The sequence below is a fragment of the Glycine soja genome, chromosome 18 (genome assembly GCF_004193775.1).
Source record: "Glycine soja cultivar W05 chromosome 18, ASM419377v2, whole genome shotgun sequence".
Lineage (NCBI taxonomy): Eukaryota > Viridiplantae > Streptophyta > Magnoliopsida > Fabales > Fabaceae > Glycine > Glycine soja.
In genome coordinates, this window is record NC_041019.1 from 46,324,321 (window position 1) to 46,336,111 (window position 11,791).

An 11,791-nucleotide genomic window follows, 5' to 3' on the forward strand; every position below is an offset into this window, starting at 1 on the left:
CTCCGGGAGTTTCTATCTATATAGGGCCACAAACATCAAAATTGATGACCCCTAGCTTCTCAGTTGCTTTGGTAGGAAAAAATTTGCTGAAGTTTCCTCTGGTCTGCTTGCATTCAATACACTCTTTGCACACCTCATTAGGGACTACAATATGGGGTAATCCTTCAACCATTTTGTGGCTTGTAAGTAGGTGCAGGTCCTTGAAGTTGAGGTGACCAAACCTGAGGTGCCACAGCTATTCCTCCTTATTCTTCGAGGTTGCAAAGCACTGGTGCTTTAGAATGTTCATCCCAATTTGAAACGTCCTGTTCTGAGACAAATTTGCTTGAATGACAAGTTTCTGATTTCTGTCAAATACCTTGAGGCAATTGTCCTCCATTGTCATTACAAATCCCTTTTGCAGTAGTTGCCCAAGACTCAACAGGTTTGTCTTCAGGCCAGACACATATAGAACCTCCTCAATGATTGTTTCTTTTCCATTTGTGTCTCTGAAAGCCACTCTACCAATGCCTTCTACAATGAGGCTGCTATCATCTGCAAAATGAACTTTGCTCTTTGATGAGTCATCGAAACGGATGAACCATTCCTTTCTCCCTGTCATATGAGTGGAACAGCCAGAATCCAAGTACCAAGAAATGTCATTGGAGGATTCATTGCTTGTGGTTGCCATAAGCATTACAACCTCAGAATCTGATCCTTCATCTTGTGCCAAGTTTGCCTGATTATTAGGCTTATTCTTAGCGTCCTCTCCTTGCCAGCATTCCCGTGCATAATGACCAAGCTTTTGATAGTTGTGACATCTCACTTTCCTCTTGTCAAACTTCCATTCCTTGTTGCCAATGGAGCTATCATTTTGCTTTTGTGATAGATCATTTTTCTTTCCTTTAGAGGATTCACTACCTGCATTAGATCCTTGATCTTGGTGTTTCTGATTGCTGCATGACTTATTTCCTTTCCATAGTCCTTTTCCTTTTCCTTTGTAAGTGGATCGTGCCTGAAGTGCCTGTTCTTGATTGGATCTTCTCTCATTGATTCTCATTTCATGTGCCTCAAGAGAGTGTTGCAATTCTTCAATCTCCATGATGTCTAAGTTCCTTGACTCTTCAATTACAATAGCCACATGATCTAATCGTGGTGGTAAAGTCCTCAAGATCTTGTCTACCACTTGTTCATCGGAGATCTTGTCTTTACACGACCTCATGGCATTGACCAGTTCTTGAATCCTATCAAAATAATCTGTAATCGATTCTTTCTCTTCCATGCAAAGTAGTTCATATCGCCTCCTCAGAGTTTGCAGTTTCACTTTCTTGTTCTTTTCTCCATCACCATACGTTTTAATCAAAATCTCCCATGCTTCCTTAGAGGTAGAGGCCTTCAAGATCTTGTTGAAAATCTTTGAGTTCACACATTGGTAGATGAGAAATCAAGCTTTGCAATCAAGTTTTTGTTGCTGTTTGAGGGCCAATTTCTGTTCTTCAGTGGCATTCTTTCCAGGATCTTGAAACCCAATTGTCACCACTTCGAATACATCTCAGAAGCCAAAAACTGCCAGCATCTTGACTTTCCAATCGTCAAGCAATTTTCCATCGAAAACAGGTAAGGATCCTTGAATGATACTGCTTGAGCCAACTATGTTGCACCTTGATCCTTCTTCACCTTCCTATACACTGTTGCTATCTCAGAGGTTCCTCTACACACGTTCTTGAACACCAAGAACTCCACTCAGCCACCACAGTCACATATATGATGGTGAAAAATAATGAAGAATCACTCACAAATCACAATTCTCACATAAAGACTCTCAAGAAGAAAGGATTTCTCTTGGTTTTTTTGGTGTCAACAGAAACTTGCTCTGTTTTTTTTTTCTAATCTTCACAGGTCAGGTTCATATAAGCTCTGGATACCATGTTAACAACTACTCACAGCTTGAATGAATAGAATTGTATATTGATCAAAAAGCTTATGTGTAACAGAAAAGACCTTGCTTATATAGCAAGTGAAAAGTAACTACTCTTGGTTATGAGAAAACAAACTCAACCAATTTTCTAACTAACTTTCAGTTTACAACCTATTTTAAACTTTGAATTATTCCTAACAAAGATTATGCAGAAGTATAGTCGTTGTTTCTCCAACTAGTTTCATATTACCCCATCAATGATCCAAACACATGCATATTATAACATAAAGATCATGCAAATTAATAATCATAAGAAAATGATGTGTGGAAAATCAAACTTTTGAAGGACGACAGAAGAGTCGATATATATATATATATATATATATATATATATATACACTTTATAATAAATATCTTTTTATCAAGTCTTACCCAACTCACTCTTTAGAAAAACCTACCTATAAGGGTTGGTTCCTGGCGGGAAGTGCGACAGCACATGCTAAAAGAGACCAAAAAATTTAAAACAAATTTATAGTCATGTAAATTTTTTTTATATTATTTAAGTTATTTTTATAATTAAATTAAAGTTATTATTTTATTTTATGTCTCTTTTTTTTTAAATTAAAAAATGACATGTGCTTAAAAAGTATTATTATGTTAGTTATTAGTTTCTTTTTTATGTATTATCTCCCTAATTTTATACCAAATGAATTTTTAGTTTATTGTAACATATCAATATGTAATTGATTTATGATAATAGACTTAAAATATTTCTTTTTTAATAAAATAAGAAATAAACAAAAACTCAAATTATAAATGAAAAAAAACTAAGTATTAGTATATTCATAAAGATTAAAAATATGAAATATTTAATATAAAATTATATTTTGTTTATAATAGACATTAATGATCAAACTAAAAAACATGTTCTCTGTGAAAGACAAAATATAAAATTAAATAAATTATAAATATATAAGTAAATTAAAATGATAAAGAACGTGATGGATTTCTCACATCTTTAGCCAAATCTGTAAAACTTAATTGGGATGGAGATGGATTTAAAAAATATAAATCTACACTTTTTAAAATGTGAATCTAACCTATATATTCATGTTATATAATTATTTTAAGAATAAATTGAATTATAAATTATAACATGAGAGTAAATTGAAAAAAAAAAGTGATACATCATTCTAAGATTTATTAAAGCTATGTTATTCGTTTAATGTAAGAAAACATATAATTTCAATGAAACTATATTTCTACTTTTTTATATAATATACATTTATATTTTAGAACACTTAAATATAAAAGATCCAGATTAATTTTTCACCATGGACTCATGAAATCTTAGTACCAGCCCTACTATATATATATATATATATATACACACACCATAGATAAGTTTTTCTAAAGAGTGTGTTTGGTAAGACTTTTGATTACAAATATGATCTATTGTTAGAAGAAAATTAACCAAATATTAACTCAAAATTGTATTTTTCTTATATATTTTTCTTTATTAGTATTTTTCTTTTTCACTCCTTTGTACATAAAAAAGGTCCTAAGGGAGGGGGAGGAAGTGCCAAGGCCCGTGCTTGCCCTCCTCGGATCCATCCCAACTGTAATTAAGTTACTTTAACCAATAAATTTATTTGGTATAGAAACTTATTTTAGTAGTTTATTTATCATAAACTACTTCAATTAACTTATAAGTTAGCTTATAAGCTATTAGTTCCTTTCTAAAATTTATTGTCACTAGTTTATTTGAAATTCTATTTTATCATTTTATTTAGCTTAATACCCTTTTACCTATTTTAACATTCTTACAAACACTAGATGGCTTATTTGTTTTCTTAGTTATAATGAAGCTTGAAATTCTTTTTTTTCTTTTTAAATGTTAAACTATTAATTTTAATGAAATAATATATTATATATTTTAATATTTAATCACTAAAAAAAAGTTGATAAAAAGAAACAAAATTAAAAGAATTTTTTTTTTTACTTTTCAAAATATGTTATTAATAAAAAATATTAAGAAATTAATTTAAACTATATAAGTTTATTTTATTTAATTATATCTTTTTCAAAAAAAGAAAATTTTAATTTAAAACAATATTAGTTTATAAAAATTTCATATTAAACAATATGAATAAAATCACCAAATCTTTATTATTCTTTTATAATGTAAAATCATTGTCCTATTTTTTAAGTTAATAAGTTATTAAAAATAAGTTCAAATATTATAAATATTAAATATATTTTTTATGCCATTTCACATTTATTAATTTATCAATCAATCTTATTAAATACATGCAATTAAATTAATTAGCTTATAAACTTTCATTTTTTTTTAACTTCTAGTTAATAGTTTATAAGCTTTTAGTTAGTTTTTATCGGTTAGTTTTGCGAAAACAGAAAATACTTGTACAAATTAAGAAAAATTGTGTTAGGTTAAAAAGACAAAGAAAGGTCCCGATTGAGATATTATTAAATTAACTTTAATGGTTGAAATGAAATTTAATACATATATGGGATAATAAGATCCGTTTACATCAAGTATACAACTAATATTTTAATCAAATCTCAACTATTCAATTTAAATAATTTAAAAACTGAAATTGATTCACTTACAAAATTTAAGAATTCAAATTAACAAGTCACGAGATATGATTTTGTTATTTTTAGTTAAACTAATTAATCAAAATGATTAATGATAACTCCAAATAATATTTCTCATCATATTTTTCAATCTTATTTACATCAAAATCACAGTTTGAATTTCATAAAAAAAAAAAAACTATAATTCTTGACAATTCAAGATTGATTCAAGCATTCTCGATAAAGCCAACAATTGAACTTTTGTATGTTTGTTTTCTGACATATTATTGTTCAATAGTATTAGTAGCATAATTAATTTCTGCATAGTTTTATTCAATGAACAAGTAGAATTAGTTTTCTTTAGCCAATAGTAATGTCGTGATTTTGTTTGATTGGAATAGTTTTGTTTTTCAAAAACGTAGTCAATAAGATTCAATGAATTGTTACACTTGAACCATATATAGTGAATTAGAATCGAAAGAAATATGGTGCTCATATGATCATTACATGCATTAAGTCTTAAAAGAGGAGTAGGGGACTCTCATTTATAGGAGGTTGGTGTTCTCGAGTACTAGGCAAAGATTTTGTTTTGTTCTTTACATGGGTTATGTGATTTATAGGGAGTTTGTCACTAGTTAATTCTTTGGCAAGTATATGAAGTTATACAAGTAATATTAAAATGGTAAGACTGAGTATTAAATTCCACAAGAAATATGTATATGCTTGATATAGAGTTATATATATCTAATGTTTAAGCAATTTGTGACTCAAATTGAATCTTATTTGTTGATTAACTACAAATATAAACTAATGCAACAAAACTATAAAGCAAGAAACATGAAAGGTTAAGAAAACAAATGCTTGGAGATGTGAGATGGTGTTGGTGATGGGTTAAGGAACGTGTTGGGGACTCCACTTACCAGAACTACTCCTGATGTAATCTTAATAGATTTTTCTCTTTTTAACATGAATATGATAATTATCCGCATTTTCTAACATACTCTAATCATGATCCCTTAATTGAGAAAGCCTAAATCACCTAATGTCTCTCCTAATCCCTTAAGAGTTATATTAAATAATTTACATTACGAACAGAGATGCATAAATAGGCTAGACAATACCACTTTATCCCTAGACATGGGTCACCTAAATGTTCTTCCCAAGCTCTTAGCTTATAAACATTTTCCAATCCAAAATCTTAAAACAATTCATGAAAATGGATGATTAGATCAAAGATATGTGAATGAACACATAGATGAACAATAATATCAACATCATATTAATAGATACTTTAGAATTATAACATCAAAGAGAGTTTGGTTTGCAGAGCTTCCAACAACAGGTGGGATTTTAGCCTCTCATTTTTATGAGAAGCTTACAGATATGTGGAGTAAAATAAATGGAAGAAAAATGAAGTAAAACGGATCAACCAGAGCTCTGGAAAATGGATTTTCCTTGCACCTGATGGGTAAGAAGTTCCTACAGTTTTTCTCTTCTTTCTGCTACCTTGCTTCGTAGTGAAGTATTGCTGAATAAATGGATGTTGATTTATATAATTCACTTTTTGCAAATATTCCCACTTGATGACCAATCAGAACCATCACTATATGCTAAGACTGCACGTTCGCGCTGAGCGCACATGTAAAATCCAATTGGCATAAGTGACCACATGCTAAGCCGCAAGATGCATGTGCACTAAGCCGCCAGATGCACGCTACAGTTGGCTTCCAGGTTAGCTTTTTGCGCTAAGCGGGCTTCTTGGGCTAAGTGATCCTGATGTGTTAAGTGAGGATGTCATGCTAAACGCGATACTTCAGTTCTTCAATCCACTTCCATATATCTGCTACATCTCTATACAAAATACTACCAAAATTACTATAAAATCATTAGCATTAGAATCTTCTAGATAAAAACTCAAAAAAAGCTAAGTTCTTGTTGTTTTAACACAAAAGAAACAATAAAAGAGAATAAAATTAGATAATTGCTATGTGATTTCTATATACAAATGATGTATGCATAACACTTATCAAACTCCCCCAAATTTAAAGTTTTGTTTGTCCTCAAGCAAAAGTAAACTAATACTAAACTAAGATAGATCAATGGCAATGTTCAAGATGTAACCAATCACAACAACTAAGATAATTTCATACTTTCCAAATAAGTTCAGTTTCCAACTCTCAAGTTCACACATGCCATGGTTTCATGATGGAATTATGCAAAGAATGCACTTAGAGATTGAAAAGGTTAGCAAGCATGACATATATTAAAGAAGATTAACTATGCTTCACTCCTCACAAGGCTAGTGTTTCTCTTAGTATACAAGTGTTTCAGCTGTGTGTACATCATTCAAACTGACTGAAGTTACAAATCTTAAATCCGCACATCATCTAATCAATGCAATTGCACACACACAATATGGATCACTAAGGACTTTATCAGGCTTGTAACTTGGCTGGGCTAACAAGGAATCATGGTTTTTCTCAGAATTCAAACATTTAGGTTCTATGAGAGCATTCCACATTCCTTATCTACTTGAAGAATCAATTTTTGCTTATAACCACCAAACCTTTGTATTAAGCCATAATTCACAACACACAAAGATTTTCTTGATATACATTTACTTTCAGATATTATTTCCTTTTTTATTTTTTTATCAGGTACTACAAAAGTGTATAGTTTTGATTCTCTGTGCGTCTGTTACTCACATCCTTGCAACAAAATTCACCAAAGACACTCCCCCAAATTTGGAAAACATTGTATTGATCCATATCAATGCTCTCCTACAACCTAAGATAAGGTGAATGTGTACAACAATAGCATAGTCATTTGGCTTAGGATTCAATGACAAAATTATTCACATTTAGGCTCAAAAGGGTGCAAAGGATTCAATTATTCATTTACCACAGGGTTAGCTATTTGGCCAAGTGACTGAAATCTTAAAAACAACAAGGCATTGATCATATCCATATCATGTATGCACTTAAGCAATTCAAGAATCATGCAAAATCAAGAAAATAAAATTAGTCGTTTCTCTCGCAATTAAGGTGCAAACAACTCACACGATACTGTAAAGCACTAAGTCTTTCATTCACAATTTCCTGTCATGCAAGCTAACCAACTTACTCACGCGCATTTAATTCACAAAACCATCACTCAACAACAACGCACGCTCACTAACAAATTGTAAAACTTCTAAACTTTACTAATGAGGCGCAATTTATCTTAGTCATGCAATTGGTTCAACTAAGCATACTTCTAAAAAAGAAATTCCAAATAAATCAATCCAAAATATACCAAATAATTATCTATCATGCAAAACTTAATTAAGCAATAAAGCAAAATACTGCAGTGCAAGTAATATCACAAAAAAGAAAACAATAAATAAAATAATGTTCAAAATTAGATGGCCTAATCCTGTGTATACAATGGATCCCAAGATGTCTAGGCAACTAAGACTTCAGTAATGTAGTCCTCATTCTCCCCAGGCTCTACAACATCAGAAGGTCCTACATCAACATCTGCAGCATCATCAATTTTGGTAGTTTCTCCCCCCTGGCAGAGGAAAGCCTGCCCCCAGGCTAAGCTATCAATCAAACATGCCTCAAAATGTGTTAACTATCAGAGTTAACCAAAAAGTATCATCTTGTCTACTATGCAAAATTAAGCATAACAATGACTTCAGACTTGAAAAGTAACAAAAAAATGAAGTACGACAGGTAGGAGTGGTGCGCTAAATGCATAGGTGCATGCTTAGCGCTTTGCAAAACAAAATTGACATAAATGCATTGTGGCCTTAGTGCGAGTGCGCGCTAAGCCTATTGCGCAGGAGACATACCAAAGTAAAAGCAAAAGAAATTTTGAAAGATTTTTTTTTTGAGTTATGCGTTGAGCTCATACTTGTGCACTAAGCCCAAATAATGAAATTGCAAACCCGAGAGAGTTTTGGGCTTAGGCTAGCATGCTGGGCTCAGCGAGAGTTGCAAGTGAAATTTACCTGCAACTTCCGCTTAGCATGCAATCTACGCTTAGCACGTAGAAGTGGCTTGCTTAGCTTGCACTTGTGCGCTAAGCCCAATTCGTGATAGACTCGTGACAAAGAGGTTTTTGGGCTTAGAATGTCATGTGCGCTTAGCGAGAGTGCAAAAAAAAAAGTTATGCTTAGCAACCATTTATGAGCTGAGCCAAATTTGAAAAATTTTCAATCAGAGAGGTTTTTGGGCTTAGGGTGACATGTTGGCTTAGCGCAACTGACAAGATAGATCAGGCATGCTCAGGGTGTAGCTTCGTGCTGAGCGCATAGCAACAAAAATGCAAAACACACACGCCAACATATAAACACCAACCAACTTCACAACCTTAACTTAGGCAGAGCTTAATCAAATCACCAGTATATCACATAAAGCACCAGCAAGCTCATACAATTATTGAAAGTCAAAGCAGAGCCAACATTTACCAATATTACACAACAACAACAACAACAACATGCAAATATTAAAGTCACACAATCAAAAAAATAGCAGAAAACTAGAGAATAAGGCAGAAATCCTAGGTTGTATCCCAGTAAACGCTTCTTTAACGTCTTTAGCTTGACAGACCAGATGTCTTCAAGGTGGCATAAAGGTCACATAGAACACATCTTCCTTTCATTTTCTCTTTTTAGCTAAAGACTCCATTAAAATCATGTATCCCTAAAACATCTTCCATATTATTGCAATGGAAGTGTTGGTGATCAAGGAGAAAATGAAACTTAAAGATTTATCACATTCTCCATGCCTTTCTTCCTTGCCAATCAATTGATGAGGAGAGGTATTAACTTGGAGAGGACTTTTTTGTTGAATTTCTACTTGTGAGAACTTCTCCCATTGTTGTTGTGTTCTCTCTTTACTTTTCTTTTTTTTTTCTTCATCTTTTTTTCTTGAATCATATTCTTCTATAAGACTTTCCTCATGTGCTTTAACCTCTACAAAGTTTTTTCCCTTGTGACCGAAAAAGGTATTTCAGTTACTTCTCTTACAAGCTTACCAACCTGAATCTCTAGATTTTGAATTGAGTTTTGATTGGCTTTGAATCTAGCTTGAGAAGCTTTCATGAATTGCATAAACACATTCTCAATATTAGAGAGACTTTCTTCTTCATATTGATTGTAAAGGTGTAACTCTTGCTCCCACCAAGAATTTTCCATGGAGTAAAGATGACAACTATCATTGAAATGTTCTCCTCCACAAAAATCATAATTGATAGGTTGTGGGAGACTAACCCCTAATTGCATGATTGCAAGATGCTCAAACAACATTTCTAATTGATTACTTAGAAGCTTTCATTGTTTGAGCATACTACTCAAAATATCTTCCATGGATTAAGTTCTTCAAAGGTTTCACCCTGCAACCATAGACTCACAAGAAAAAAAATACTTTTTTATAGTCAAAGAATCAAAGAATAAAGAATAATTGCTTAAAATCAGAATATATTCAACTATTGAGTTCAAGGAACAAAGTCCCTGGCAACGACACCAAAAACTTGTTGACTCCTTGGCAAGTGTACCAAGTTATACAAGTAATATTAAAACGGTAAGATTGAGTATCGAATTCCACAGGGACTATGTTTGTACTCAGAGTTATATATCTCTAATGTTTAAGCAATTTGTGACTCAAATCAAATCGTGTTTATTGATTAACAAGAAACATAAACTAATGTAATAAAACTACAAAGCAAGGAACATGAAAGGTTAAGAAAACAAATGCTCAGAGTTGTGAGATGGTGTTGGTGATGAGTTAAGGGATGTGTGGGGGCTTCGCTTACCAGAACTACTCCTGATGTAATCTTAACAGATTTTTCTCTTTTTAACATGAATATGATTATTATCTGCATCTTCTAACATACTCTAACCATGATCTCTAAGTGAGAGAGCCTAAATCACCTAATATCGCTCTTAATCCCTTAAGAGTTATATTAATTAATTTGTATTAGGAGTAGAGATGCATAAATAGGCTAGACAATACCACTTTATCCTTAGGCATGAGTCACCTAGATGTTCTTCCCTAGTTCTTAACATATAAACATTTTCCAATGCCTAAATCCTAAAACAGTTCATGAAAATGGATGATCAGACCAAAGACATGTGAATTAGTACAGAGATGAACAATAATATCAACATCATATTAATAGATAGTTTAGAATCTTTACATCAAAGAGATTTTGGTTTGCAGAGCTCCCAACAACGGGTGAGATTTTATCCTCTCATTGTCATAAGAAGCTTAAAAATATGTGGAGTAAAATAAATGGAAGAAAAATGGAGTGCAATGGATCGGCCCGATCTTCGCAAAATGGATTTTCCTTGCATCGAATGGGTATGAAGTTCATGCGCTGTTTCTCTTCTTTTTGCTACCTTGCTTCGTAGTGAAGTATTGTTGAATTAATGGATGTTGATTGATATATATAATTTACTTTTTGCAAATTTCTTCCCACTTGATGACCAATCAGAACTGCCATTGTGCGTTAAGCCTACACGTGCATGTTGAGCGCACATGCAAAATCTAACTGGCATAAGTGACTGTGTGCTAAGCCACCAGATGCATGCGTGCTAAGCTGCCAGATGCAGGCTAAGCCGCCATATGTGCGCTATAGTTGGCCTCCATGTTAGTTTCTTGTGCTAAGCAGGCTTCTTGGGTTGAGCAGTCCTGATGTGCTAAGCGAGGATGTCGTGTTGAGTGCGACACTTCAGTTCTTCAATCCTTTTTCATACCTTTACTACATCTCTATACAAAATACAACCAAAATTACTAAAAATCATTACCTTTAGCATCTTCTAGATAAAGGCTCAAAAGAAGCTAAATTCCTATTGTTTTAGCATCTTCAGTATACAAATGACGTATGCGTAACACTTATCATCACTCTTTATACTAGGTTTGGGTTTATTAATAGTTTAGGCTTTCCGAAAGGAAAAAAAAAAGAATTTATTTTCCCCCTATCCATACATAATGTTTTTCTTGTGTATTGAGCTATTTTATTTGATCACGTCTAGCTCGGGACTTGCTAACTAGAATTTTTAAATTTTTTAGGTGAATCAATTTCAATCTTTAGATTATCTAAATTGAATGACTGAAATTTAGTGTAAAACATTAATTTTACCCTTAATTTAGTTAGTAACATTAAATTTGTTTGTAGTACAATTAGGTTCAATTTTAGACAAAAAAATCATCATAACCAAACATAAATAAATATGCAAATTGGTTTTGTTCGATTTAAATATAAGATCAAGTCCAAACCAAACTTTTGTGATTTGGTTCAGTTCGGTTT

General features: G+C 32.3%; 1 protein-coding gene across 1 annotated transcript; it reads right to left on the minus strand.

Annotated features, from left to right (window-relative positions):
• Positions 1–235: 235 nt before the first annotated feature.
• On the minus strand, positions 236–1,201 carry LOC114397316. Its single transcript, XM_028359385.1, has one exon. It carries the CDS (start codon positions 1,199–1,201, stop codon positions 236–238), a length of 966 nt encoding a protein of 321 aa, XP_028215186.1.
• Between the last annotated feature and the right edge of the window lie 10,590 nt (positions 1,202–11,791).

Excerpts from the sequence above, each read along its gene's own strand:
- LOC114397316 (XM_028359385.1), bottom strand. The coding sequence starts at position 1,201 with ATGAGGTCGTGTAAAGACAAGATCTCCGATGAACAAGTGGTAGACAAG.